A 13,782-nucleotide genomic window follows, 5' to 3' on the forward strand; every position below is an offset into this window, starting at 1 on the left:
TAAAATATTGTGAATTGATCGAGTTTGAATACTTTCAAGGCCATTATGTTGAAAAGTGCAAATTCTCTTTTCATTTTTTAAGAAAGGCTGACCAATGAAGTGCTGTCTCATTCAAGATTATACAATATAACACTGGGCAGAGAGTATTAAACAAAAAAGATCAGGGCAAGGGCAGTGAAAGAAACTATATTAACATCAATTCAAGGAGGAAAGTTTCAGTCAACAAGTAGGAGTGTGGGTGAGCTCTAGAATTATAAATAAAAATGATGAAATAGAGGTAAGCTTTACTGCTCATATCAGAGCTTCTGGTTTTAGTGCAACATAAGGTTCAGGTTGAAATCAGAAACTCATAAACTCAAATTTAATACAGTGTAATAGCCCTATTTGTCCTGCTATATGTATTTAAAACAAGTCAACATTTCCCAAAGAATCCCTTGACACTCATTTTCATATTCTGATCAGGTGAAAAAATTACATCAAACAGTGACCCTAAGTGTGTTCAATGTTTGGCTTGAAAATCAGTGTTTCAAGTCTGATATACACAGACTGCTTCAACTGTCATTCCAACATAAACATAACATGTTCATCTGACTCTACTCACTTTCTTGTTCTTCAACACAGGATTGCTCTCGTCATTTAAGGCTGGATACAACCCCTCATCCACATGCATGGCGTCGTCGTAACATCTGGACATTATTTCATCAAGAGTCACATTGAGGGAATCAAGTAAAGATTCAAGTCATGAACAACATTTTGATTGAACCTGATAACAGCACAATCCCAAAAATATATAGAAGTATTAAAGTTGGAAAAAAAATAACTCCCTTACCTGCCAACCCAGAGAACAGAGACGAGCGTCACATCAGTTTTCTTAGCTTTTCTCCAAGTGGCCGGATGACCATTGTTAAAGACCACATGTGTGACTTGTTTATTGAATGTTTTTGATACCTGAAAAAAAGAATAACTCTCTCTTTATAATTAATACAGTAACATTTGGACAATATAATACATATTTTTTGTCCCCTCTGGTCTCACCTGAGCTCCCATTTCCTGCAGCTGCTGAACGAATGGTTTTGAATAATTTGCTGTTTTGTCTGATGACCACACATCAACATAGGCAACGACATCTGCAGACACATTGAATAGAGTCATAAACTTGAACCTGCACCCTGAATTCCACCTGGATGAACTGCCGTTACACTTAGAAGCTGTACAGTACCTTTAAGAACTGAAGAGTTGTGGCTTGTGGTCATTACTGGCCTCTAGCTCCACAAAACCAATGAAGATGTGTTTTGGGATGGAGGTCGAATCTTCAAAAACTGGTCAACAAAACAAAGGTATGAAGAAATTAAAGTAGATTACAATGTTATACATCCCTTATCATTAATCATACTTTTGGGCTGCACTGCAACAGAAAATGAAATTCTGCATGTTGAGTAATATGAAAAAAACCTATGGAACTGACTTCTGGTTCTCATGTTATTTTAAAGCTCTTTGCTTGCTCCATATTTATCTTACCAGTATGCTATCCTCCATATATTGTGATATAGTGATTATATTATATATGAGTAACATGATTATTAAGTGCAAAAAAAAGCATTTATATCTATATATAGTATATATTTTCACTTAGGTCAGGTTATAATGCTTTCGAGGCCTCCAGAAAGTTTGGTCCTGGTTCATTCTGTCAAATCACCCTTTTCACAGGTCATATGAGAAACTATGGAAACAACATTTTATGAGTCTAAAATCCTAATAAAGAGACATATGGGCAAACAAAGTTTTACCTTCCTGGGTGACTTTGACATCACATTAGGATTAAGACAACAGTGTGGCCCAAAAGTGTGAGGATTTGATACCCAATCATTCTGATCAAGTTATTGATCAATGATCACAAACTGGCGTTTAAAGAAGGACACGGAAATCATGACAAAAAAAATTTAAGCAGACAATGTGGACTCGTTGAGGCGAAGAGAGAGATGCAGAACATTTACTTAATCTAATTAAATTCATGCATTTACAAATTTGGAATAGCTGAATGACCTTTAAAATGAAAAGAAGGAGACAGCCTGTGTGCTGCTGCCCATTATCCATGAACACACCTGAAGGACAGTGGATGATTTACATAATAGAATTCAATTCTACATGGGGTTACATAACTTTCATTATAGTTTCAATGTGTAGAATACGCGACACACCTATGACATACAGTACATAACAAATGTATTTTGAGTGTGAGGTTGAAAACGAAAGTGGAGACAACATGTGCAGAATGTATCAGTTCCATGAAGGCTATAAATACATTATGTTAACGAGGTGACAACACAGCAGTGGTTCACCAACTGTTTACTGGACTCACTGGGACCACCACACCTTTGAAACACACACACATACATGTATATAGTTCATCCATATAATGGTGGCATTTATAACAGCCCACTTTGTAGCTGTCAACAGTTATTTCGATGCTAGTTTTCCATTTGTTTACGCGACGTTTCGCTGCTCACCTCTGGAGCTACTTTTGTTAGCATCCTGCTGCTGTGGCTAACTTCAGCCAATACTTCCGTAATGTGCTGACATGTGTATAACGCGTGTTTTACAAAGTAACAGTACACAGACGTGAACACTAGAACCAGCCGGTATCACGTGGGAGTCGACGGTAACTTACTTTATGCAGCAGAGAGGGTTAAAATGTGCAGTTTCTCAAAAGACCTGGCAACTTGGGGCACTGTTCGCGCGTGCAGTTTGTGATGCAATGCATTCTGGGGTAAAGGGCAACGATTGGCTGAGAGGAAAGACGTCACCTCCAAACCAAACCCAGAAGTGGGAAGTGTCCCTGAGAAGGGCCCTAAGAAGACTACTTCAAATCCCACCTTTCCTTTCACTGACTTTCACAGTTTCTCTAGATACACAACCAAATGTACTATGTACTATCAATTAGTGTGCGTATCAGTTTGAAACAACTGATACACACACGGTGCAGTAACTATACGTACATGTGGATTAACTATTCACACACACTCAACATTAAAGTTGTTACTTCATCTGCACCTTTGAATGTATATAGTTTTAGTTTTCTATTGTATTGTATTTAACCTTTTTTTATAGTAAGCTCTTTCTACCGTGCTTTTATTTTAATTAACTGTTGCACTGCAGAGCTGGCCGGTGTCTTCTTGTCCAACACCTTTCATTGTACTGTTGACCCTGTGTTAACTGCATGTGACAGATAAAAACTTGAAACTTGAAACCTGAAATATTATGGAATGCATTCGCTTGAGAGAATTAACGAAAAATACGATCTCAGAATTCTGAGAAAGGTTTTGATGGGGAAAACATCAGCTCATGTTTTTTCTGATTTATTAATTCAGAAGAGAAGCTCTCCTTTGGCCACTCTGAGAGCATAAAGAAAACATATCTCGCCTGTGTAGTTTAGTGATATACATGACAATGTTATTACTTGTGAGCTTTGCACAGACACCTCAGGACTTAGGAAATTGTTCAAACGGAGAATGCAAGGATTTTGAGCTATCTCGTTAATTCAAAAAAACTGAGCAGGATGTTTTTTCCTGGATTCTCATAACTGCAGGAAACTCGTAAAGTTCCTGCATTTTGCTCGGCGTGACTTCATTAGATCAAACAAAGAACATTGATGGTGTGCAGGTCATTTTTTGTGTGCTCTGTGAACTTCTTTAAATCTGTCAAACATTATTTTTCTAAACCCCATTAATAAACCAGAATTAAACCTGATAAGGCAAACAATATGCATGTGTCAGTGTTGTTTGGGAGATAAACTTGCAAACAATCAAATCTCGAAAGCATTAGGCCAATTCCAATTAGCCTTGCAGTGTTATTTCACCATTCAGCCAGGGAAACATTTTCTATCTTATCATACTAGTACAGAGAAGAAAATTAGGCATTAAAGATAGTAGTTAAAAAAAACTGTTGTCAATTTAAATACAGCCACTGTTAATCCCACCACTGAGATTATTAAAACAGGCACAAACTAATTGACTACACACTCGCCCACATACATGTGCAACCATAAGGGAACATTGGTCAGACGGACAGTGGTATGTGATCTGCATGTGATCTCCATGGCTGCACATGTGTCATCTGAGAACTAAGACCTCATAACTATTTACCACATTGTTCATGATAGTGCATCAAGTGGTAGCCACATTTTAATATACGTTAAAAGCCTCACATAAACACATTGGACATTTTTTATTCATTAAACTCTTCTTCGGTATAATTGAACAATCTTTATTACATTTTAACTCTATAAGTCATAATATCCACAGAACACAATTGGACCCTGTGTTTGTCTTCACTAAGCTCACACACTGATTTCACAGCACAAATCCCATAAATACTAAAGTAGTGATAAAATGTGAGAAATACAACAGCAGCAGTCTACTCTCAGAAATTATTTTACACATGTGTCTCGTTTGGAACAAAATTTATCTTTTTTTTTCAATACAGACAATCCCATGACAAAATAAATGAGAAAATATTCTCCTTATAAAACCTCTTTTAAAATCATTAGCTCTGGGTTCTTTTTTAAATTTTTGGAATTCATGGAAATTGTTTGAGTAATTGTTGCGTAATCCTGCGAACTAACAACCAAACCAACGCAGACGAAAACAACCTCCTTGGTGGACCAAGCTGTACAGACTCATAGATGTCAGTCCCCTTGGCATGGTTGATTTTTTTCATAAAGATTATTTCATGTTGAAAAATGCAAAAATCCCTGGATCCACAACCTTCAATGAATCTGCTCCAACAGTCATTTGGTTCTTCCTTGGCCCATATTCCACCCTTCAAATAAGTTTCAATAACATTGATAGTTATTAATTAATAGTTTTTGATTAATCCTGCAAAAAGTCCAAGAGCAATGACAACCTCCGTGGGGAGGCAATAATTTCTTGTTTGTATAAAATGGTTAAAATATGTTGATTTCATACTAACTGCAAAAAAACGGTATAATACATAGTTACATTTCAATTAGTATGAGGTGTAGGATACAGTTACATATTATTTTAAGTAACACATTTTTTTGAATCTGTACATTTTTCACGTCAACACACTCCAATAATGAATTACTGCAGAATAAGATAAACCAACATTGTACTGCACACGTCAATTCAAACCAATGACAACAATGTTGCACATGTTGCATCACTATCAAACCTGTTGCACTGCCATTAAAAGGTCAAACAAACAGCAGAGGTCAGAGCTACATCTGTACAGTTTACAACTTCAGCAGTTTCCTGTAGGCTGCAGCATTCAAGTCACACAGAGTTGCTCATGCAGGTGAGAGGCACAGAGGTGCGGGACACTTCCATGTGCACAATGGACATGGGGAACTGCTCACACTCCTCCTCCAGCGGGTGGCAGCGGCAGTGCAGGAGCACCTCCCTCACCTCCTGCCTGAAGTTGGAGTTGAGGAAGCCGTAGATGATGGGGTTGATGCAGGTGGAGGACATGGCCAGCAGGTGGCAGAGGGAGAAGAGCAGGTTGTGGTGGCAGATGGGCAGAGCCTCCTGGTTCCAGTCGGACACCACATTAAAGATGGTGAGCGGCAGCCAGCAAAGGGCAAAGGCCGTTATGAGGGTGACCAGCATGATGTTGATGCGCCGGCTGTTGTTAATGCGATGGCTCTCAGGGGTCCTGGCCCGGTCGAGCATTTCTTTGCGATGACGAAGGCGCACGAAAACTCTAACGTAACAGAGCAGCACCAGCAACAGCGGGCCACAGTACTGGAACAGCAGGAGCCACGTGGTGTAGGCGAGCCTGTGCTGCGGGGACGGCCAGTGCTCCAGACAGGCCTCCATGTGTGGAATCGTGGGGATGTAAGACAAGAGGGTGTGATATGAACCTGGAGGCACAGATGAGTTTTTGTATGTGTAAGAGGCAGGTTGAGGCAGAGATGCATTGAGGTGAGCCTGAGGGGAGGCCCAGTGATGAAGTGGAGACTGGGGCAGGATCACATTATTGTAGGGCTCATTCGTGAGCAGCTGAAAGACCAAGAAGGGTGTAGAAGTCAAACAGGCCAGAATCCAAATGAGAACGAGTACCGTGTACGCCTGAGGAATGCTCGGCTTCCACCCAGAGGGGTTAATGATGAGCTGATGTCTTTCCAGGGCGATGAACACGAGGGACAGCACGGACACCGTCACAGATACGCACTGGATGAACGGCACAAGGCGACACAACAGAGACCCAAACACCCAGTGATCCATGATCGTGTATATGACAGTGAAAGGCAGGCAGAAGACGCACACTAGAATGTCAGAGAATGACAGGTTGCAGATGAAAATGCTGGTGACGTTGACTTTCTCTCTGCGACGGGTGATGATGCAGATGAGGCCGATGTTACCCACCAGCCCCAGCACCATTGTGATGCTGTACAACACCACGAGCCCCCCCGTGAGAACAGGAGACATATGGCACTGCTCATCGTGCCCGAGAACAAAGATGTTGGAGAGGAGCTGGGACTCGTTCCCTGGCCATTGCACGGACTCGTGACTGCTCCTTCCCTCTTCCCCTGGTAGGGAGAGCGGAGAGGTGGAGCCGTTCAAGGGCAGAGGCAGAGCTGTCGGCGGCGGCGGAGGAGACTGGCTTGTGTTGCCACTCAAGGACATCTCGCCAGGACTTCAGTGTCACCAGCCTCCAGGATCAAACTGTCCATCCCAGCCCTCTGAAAACATGCATCTGTGACAAAGAGAGAGAGAGAGAACACACGCAGAGAAAGACACAAAAATACTCTTAGAACTCTTCAAAGAATGTGTTCATGGAGAATGGCAAAGTTATTCTGAGAGAGGCACAGAGTCAAGAGAAGTTCATCCTGTCGCTGAGGAGGAATGAATCTGAGGAAAGATGCAACATGTGAGAACTTTCTGCAGTTCAGTAAGGTTCAATAAAGCATTGTTATCAAACATCATGCTCTGTTGTCGTAATGCCAGTGGAAAGGCTCTTAGGATCAAAGACTGTATATAAAGATGGTCAGAATGATGTTTCACCAAAAGAGCAGCCGAAGCATCTCAATTTCCACCTGGTGGCTGGCTGAAGTATTGGTCATAGTAAAGTATAAATGTGCGCTCATGTGGTGACAGAATAATCCCAAAAAATTCACATCTCAAGTTGGAACAAAAACTTTTGAAAGCATGTGAGCAGGTGGGACATGGACCAAACCAAAAAGTCAAAGTAGCGACATAAGCAGATACATTTTTCTCAAAGATGGTTTCTGTCATTTTAGGTAGTCCTTATCACAATAATATTTGCCCAAATGCTAATTTTTCCAGTAAATTTGAATTCGTTATTTTATGCTAAAAGAAACAGGGTGAAATTCATGTCATGATTGACGGCTGAGACTGACTCATGATTGGTTGAGTGCGTGTATCTATGGGACCTTGCAACAGTGGCTCCATCCCCCGATCTCTATTACACAGACTCTGGCTCTGTGCAAGATGGTGGCATTCATATCCAGGATATTTTATCTTCATTTCTGGATAATGAGGAACTGGAGCCATGTCATCTATTTTTATTCACAGTCTATGGTCTAACAAAAAGGGAACAATAGGCACACGTAGTAGCTCCAGTTAAAGGATTTTATTGGCCGTAGTGAAAATACTGAGCATGAGGCACCTTCTTCTTCTGATGTTTTTCTCCTGATAAAAACACCAGGAGAATAAGGATTTCCCTTTTTTTCCAATGTTCTTTGATATTTCCAGCACCCATCAAATATCCTTTAAAACTGGATGTGCATGTTCAGACCTAGAAACTTTCATAAGAGGATTTTATTTGCTGTTGAGACATTTTGAACACAAGGCTCCATCTTCTTCTTCTTCACCTAATGTTTTTCTAGTGGTCTGTCATGTTTTGTTTATCAAGAAACCATAAAAACATTTTTTTTGCAGGATGTGCATATTGTTGTTTCATTTATTAATTTTTTTCTTTTGGATGAAATTTAGTTCGGACATTTACGTTCCCCTGTGGGATACATTGTAATAACTTTGGTGATTCTTTACCTTTTATCATCAGTTAAGTTAAATTCAGTTGATATTTGACGTATGAAAATCAATGACATTCACCTTGGCCTCACGGTAAACATGGTTAAGATTATACTCAGCATGTTAGCATGTGGATGTTTGTATTTAGATCAAAGCATTGCTGTTTACTTTTTGTGTTATATGGGAGTTCTCAGGTTGATTGATGTTATACGATATATAAATACTTTACATCCTTACACATTTGACACTGACAGAGAATGAAAATATTCACAGAACAATCAGAATTTTATAACAAGCACCAGTACAGCTGCACGGATTTGTGTCAGTTCTTCGTCGTACAGTAACAACCCCTCTCTCCCTCTTTATTTACCCATCTTAAGATCTCAGATCTGTCAGCTCCCCTCCCACAAATGAGTCCTCCAGCCAGGCTTCAAGAATGAACGTAATGACAGTAAGATTACTATGCATACATTTGATCACAGACCTCCAGTTTTCCAGTGCACAATAAAGGATGTAGTACGTCGAAGTGAAAGGGCACGACATTGTCAGATTCCTAAAAATGGATTCTGGCTCTCTCCTCCCCGCCACGAAACCTCTACTGTGAAAACCAGCAGTGCAAAGGAAACAAGCCTGTCATTTTCCACTGATGGTACACACTCTTAGCTCTCAGTCCCTTCACACTGCATCATTACTAACATACTCTGGCACTGTGGTAAGTGAGCTGCAGGCAGGGTGGCACAGCAGCGATCCATTTTCCTTCAGGGAGAAAAGACAGTTTTTTACAATGTCACCTGTAACATATCAGAGGAACCGTAAATGGCAGGAAAAACGGAATAAAAAAGTGATTAATAAGCAAATTTGAAGCTGGCACGTTACAGTGATGTGACACTGGATGATGCACGTCCAGCATGTGTAGGAGTTGTGTGTGTGAGTTCCCCTCCTGAGCAAAATCTCTGCAGGATGAGGAACACTGTGACATGGCACTGCACTGCCCATCATATTCTGCTATTTTCCCTCAGTGAAGTTTCCTCCATCCCTGACAGACATAATGAAGTGAGAGAATGGTCGCATTTCCCCAGACCACATTGTGTTTTTCCAGAATTAAATGCAATAAATATACATTTGAGTAAAATGTTTGGAAAATTGATAATTTGATAATTATACTGAAAATGTGTAAAAGTGTGTCAAAAATTTAAATCACAAAAAGACGTCTTGCACGTACAGAGAAAGCCCCATACTGAACCCCCTCGATGGTACATACTGTATCTATTTATGTAAATTGTGTATATGCCTATAAATAGTGTTGCTGATTTGACTATATTACATTTGTGAAAAAATGAATATCCCCATTTTATTACCGCTTCACCAGACAACTGGTGAACATGACAATTTTCTGGAATCTGTTCTAAATTCATTCCCATTCATTCATTCATTCATTCATTCATTCAAATCCATTCAGTGTTTCCAGATGCATACAGTCGGAAACCGTTCTTCTCAGCGTTCTCCTCTTACGTGCGGAGGAGCAGGATAACGGCAGCAGGCACTGTGATGTGCTCAACCTGAGATAATGACTCCAGCCTCATTATTCTCTGTTGGGGGTGTCAGGAAGTGTGGGTGATTCCTCCCGAGACCACGACAACAACATGTGAACATTGGTTCCAACCACATTTCCACACTGTAAATTAAACATTGATGAACATCAGATAGATAATTTCCCCTTTTTTTGTTCTTTTCCTGCTGCAGTTTACCCACTTAAATTTGGATGCATGTTGTATGAGATGCCTTCCAGACTGCTATTGTTTGAAGACATCATTCAAAACCATTTGCAGAGGAAGATGCATATTTAGCACAATATGTGTGGACCCAACAGAAAGAGACAATACAGAAGGAATTTCATAAGTGATGAACAAATAAAAGAATTTTCCTCGCCAACAAACCATTACAGTGAGTGAAAATAAAGCACTTACATGGTACGCTGGCAGAGTGGAGCGTCTCTGTGCTGCCAGGATGACAGAGAAAATGAAATTCTGATGTTCGGGTTCGAATCCACAGAGATGAGAATTGGAGAAAGAGCTAAGACATCACAACCTTGCTGTCAGAGGCAGCGGCTGGAGGAGCGTGGCTATTATTGGGCTGTTGGAGCCCTTTGGGTGACAGAGACCCTCTGAGCACCAGGCTCTGCTGTCACACAGTGGTGAATTCATTCAATTACATCCTGAAAATGTCACCTGCTGCAAGTGAGTGTTTAAGAGACAAATAGGATGGGAGCAGGTTTTTTACTTTATTTAAAACAAGAGCAAGGTTGATTCATCTTTGTTTATTGGTGATTTAATGTATTTCCGCTCCATAAACCCCTGTAGCTGATCAAATGTGAAACAAGACCTATTGCCAGTGTGTAGGTCATGTTGTATGGTGTGTGTTTAGTTGAGGGGACACTCCTTTGTCTTGTCTGACTTCAGCACCACCATGGCAGAGCAGGTCTGCTTATTCACAACAAGCTCACACTCGTCACTGACTTCGACCTCACCTGGATCAGGGAGCCTGAGAAACACAAAAGAAGATTATTACTCCAGGGTGAAAAGAAAAACAAAACACAACAAATAACTTTCTTGTAATGATTTTGGACTAAATGTGGAAGTTCTTAAGGAATGGGATGAGAAATTGAATGGTTGTTATAGTTTTTCTCAGGGGCTAAAGACAGGCTGGTCCGTGGGAGAGCAGGGAGAGGGAAGATTTAATATATCTTTTGGGCTTTTTTTTGTATCAGAGCTTTATTATTCCCAATTCAACAACTAACTCAAAGGACCTATGTTAGTCTTTTATTTAATATATATTCAACATTACTTCTCATTTCTCACTGGTGCTCCACAGGGGTGTTGCAACAGGATAGTCAAGGCAGACAATTGCCTGAGGCCAAGAGCTGAGAAAACGGCTGATTATATTTGTCCAAATCAACAATTGAGTAGAGCCCCCCAGGTCCTTCTAGCCTGGGGACCCAAAAGTCATCTAAAATGCCCCTGGTGCTCCCTGCATGATTTGAGAAAGGAACAGTATATATTTATATAATTGTAGTGCTGGATCCAGTGGTGGGTTCAGGAGGGCACTTGCCCCAACTGAAATCTGATTGGCCCCTGAAGTACCAAGTTAATAGACTAGACACATAAAAACAATAGTAAAAATAAATAAGACAATATGTCGAGAATTTTTAATTTCCAAGCCATTTTAAAGTACACATCAAGGAACCTTTTTCAAAATTCATTGAATGATGTGTGGCTTTGCTCAAAGCTAGAGAGCTAACAATAAACCAGGAATGACTTAAATGTTCATCTTACTGAATCAGGGACTGTGCATGAATGTTGGACATATAATTAGCCCCTCTGAGTAAATTGTGGCCCATTTATGGCCCCTGATGTAAAAAAATCTTAGATCCACCGCTGGTGTCGCATAGAGTTATGATATAAGACCAACGTGTTTTAATGAATATAGAGCTGAAATTTGACTTAACTACACTGTTAGGTTTGGAGGTTCCACTTGAAGTTTGAATAATAAATAAGGTCTGGGTCATTCCATGACAAATGATCACGCTTTTCGGCAGCACTGTCACAGATCTTAATGAAAATTGGCATGCTGATTTGGTCATGTGAAAAACCAATGGAATTGGAATGTCATATGTCATAAATCTCAATTAAGGGAGTAATTTTCATTAACATCTGATTTAATTCTCATCAGTGCACACACTTATTGACACTTATTGACACACATCACCTTCTGCCTGAAGCAGAATCAGCTGTGCACTAAAACCAGAGATCACCATGGTGTATTGTATGGAAGAACACGCAGCATGCAGCTGTCTCCCTGCATTTCCCCTCTGCAAAGAACTTGTTTTTGGATATTTGACTGTGTGACCTTTGGCTGAGCTGTCTGGAGGAAACAGACCTCCCTGGCTGCTAGCTTGAAACACACCTGATCATGAAAGTCATGCGCTGGTGGAAACGTGACAGACATCTCATCTATATATCAATATGATTTCAAGAAACCTGTGGGTCTAACAAGGTCTAACCGCCCCATAAATCCAATTTATTACATTTCCCTCAGAAATACCTGGAAATGAAACCTAGAAAACATGTTTGTCAAAGAAAAATAAGAGTTTTCATTATTGTAAATCAAAGCATGAAAGTCTTACATGTTACAGCAGCTCAATCCTTCCTCTGTGCAGGAGCATGCGATGCAGTCTTTGATCCACTCAGAGCCAAAGTCCTGCTGCTTTCCGTCCTGATCCACACACCCTGCATGTGAAGAAAGAAGAAACCACAGTTCAGAGGAGCAGTCGACCCAACAGTCACACTGTGCATGAGTGACCTGAAAGGTGTTAAGTAAAACACAACAGATGGATGATGCAGTAACACTCGATGAAGAAGAACTGAATGCTATAAATGTTACAACTTTGAGCAGAAAGAAAGTTTCCACTCAACTCTGTTGCCGTTATAGCCGACTCACCTTTTGGGGGGTTGTTCAAATCTTTGATGACTAATTCTTGGAAGGTGCAGTCAGAGTGGCACAGGACAACCAGTCCCAGAAGACAAATAAACACGCGGAGCAAAGCCTACAAGAGGGAGTAAATCCCAAATGTACACATGGTTAATGTTTTATGGTCTATGTAATGTATTTATGCAGTTCTCGTTAATTCACTTTATTTATTCAGCACATCCTTTTAAGATCTCTGGAGGACTGGAAGGGAATCAGTTAATCATGGTTTCATCATCACCTAATCACTTTTTTCTTGACAAAAGTAAAAATCCCCTGAAAGGAATACAATAAAACACTCTACTGTCAGTGTCAGTACATTTGAACATTTTGGCTGTTTGCATGTACAAAACTGTAGTTTGCCATCATCATATATGATACTATACAAATTTACACTTTTTATATCATGCCAGCAACATACAACACTGTTAGTAAAAATAGGATTATTCCTTTTAGTCTGATTCATAAGGATTTGATAAAGGTTAACAGCAGAAACAGGAGCAACTTAAAAATATTATCTGTAGTATTTTGATTTGAGAAATAATCTTAATCATATGTGGATGTTTTTGTTTTTACAAATTAATTTATCCTTTTGTCTTTCAGTATCCAAATCTGTATTTTTTTCTTACACTGCCACCACCAGCACTGCAAGTACCACTACAACCACTGCTACTAATGAAAATAATAGTAATGTTTTCATTTATTTTTATCTAATTTTATTAACAATCCAATGCATCATTTTTTGACAATGACAACTTTTGACCATGACATATAAAGTTCAACAATGATGTCTTCAAAGCCTACTATACATTATTAATCCACATCTTAGTTGATATTTAGACACAAAGTAAAGCCCCAATAGTCCCCTTAAATTCAATGAAGCTGCACACGTTCATAGAAATCGTGTGTAGCGATTTCTATTAACAATTTTTTCTACTACAAGATCCATGAATTTATCCCTGGGAAATTTGTGAAAATGTAAAAAAAATGTCCTAGAGGTAAAAACTTAAACCATGATGTAAAACCGGTTGATTAAAGGATTGAGATTTGTAAAATGGTGTAAAATACGTACCATTCTCAGATGTGATGTGACCCAGTCTAGGGGAAGGTGATGTGCATAAGAACTGACTCTAGTGTTGGCTTTATATTAGAGGTGTGCCCCCTGCACTATGATAATATCTGAATAGTGATGTGATACTGATATTTGCTTTAAGGTGAGGAATATTTGTAAAGCCTTAACCACATT

At 39.8% G+C, this 13,782-nt stretch overlaps 3 protein-coding genes across 4 annotated transcripts in view; all 3 read right to left on the bottom strand.

Annotated features, from left to right (window-relative positions):
- The window catches only part of mcph1 (microcephalin 1), a 29,858-nt gene extending 27,078 nt beyond the window's left edge, over positions 1-2,780 (bottom strand). Inside the window, exons 1-5 of one of the 2 annotated variants that reach the window (XM_035172720.2) lie at positions 2,669-2,780; positions 1,220-1,319; positions 1,036-1,127; positions 830-948; positions 602-686 (exon numbers count right to left, since the gene is read on the bottom strand). In XM_035172720.2, coding sequence (XP_035028611.2) covers positions 602-686; positions 830-948; positions 1,036-1,127; positions 1,220-1,253 — 330 coding nt within the window. In that variant the 5' untranslated portion in view covers positions 1,254-1,319; positions 2,669-2,780. The remainder of the gene's footprint in view (positions 1-601; positions 687-829; positions 949-1,035; positions 1,128-1,219; positions 1,320-2,668) is intronic. The other variant, XM_035172719.2, reaches the window with a different exon arrangement.
- A 1,521-nt stretch (positions 2,781-4,301) lies between these two features.
- On the bottom strand, positions 4,302-6,660 carry npy4r (neuropeptide Y receptor Y4). The gene has a single exon (XM_035172050.2). The coding sequence runs from the start codon at positions 6,642-6,644 to the stop codon at positions 5,292-5,294; it is 1,353 nt and encodes a 450-aa protein (XP_035027941.1). The 5' UTR covers positions 6,645-6,660; the 3' UTR covers positions 4,302-5,291.
- A 3,653-nt stretch (positions 6,661-10,313) lies between these two features.
- On the bottom strand, positions 10,314-13,750 carry si:ch73-288o11.4 (beta-microseminoprotein). The gene is made up of 4 exons (XM_035172065.1): positions 13,609-13,750; positions 12,510-12,615; positions 12,196-12,298; positions 10,314-10,553 (listed from the first exon to the last, which is right to left on the bottom strand). Exons 1-4 carry the CDS (start codon positions 13,609-13,611, stop codon positions 10,433-10,435), a joined length of 333 nt encoding a protein of 110 aa, XP_035027956.1. The 5' UTR covers positions 13,612-13,750; the 3' UTR covers positions 10,314-10,432.
- Between the last annotated feature and the right edge of the window lie 32 nt (positions 13,751-13,782).

Source organism: Hippoglossus stenolepis, chromosome 12 (assembly GCF_022539355.2).
Source record: "Hippoglossus stenolepis isolate QCI-W04-F060 chromosome 12, HSTE1.2, whole genome shotgun sequence".
Taxonomy (NCBI): Eukaryota; Metazoa; Chordata; class Actinopteri; order Pleuronectiformes; family Pleuronectidae; genus Hippoglossus; species Hippoglossus stenolepis.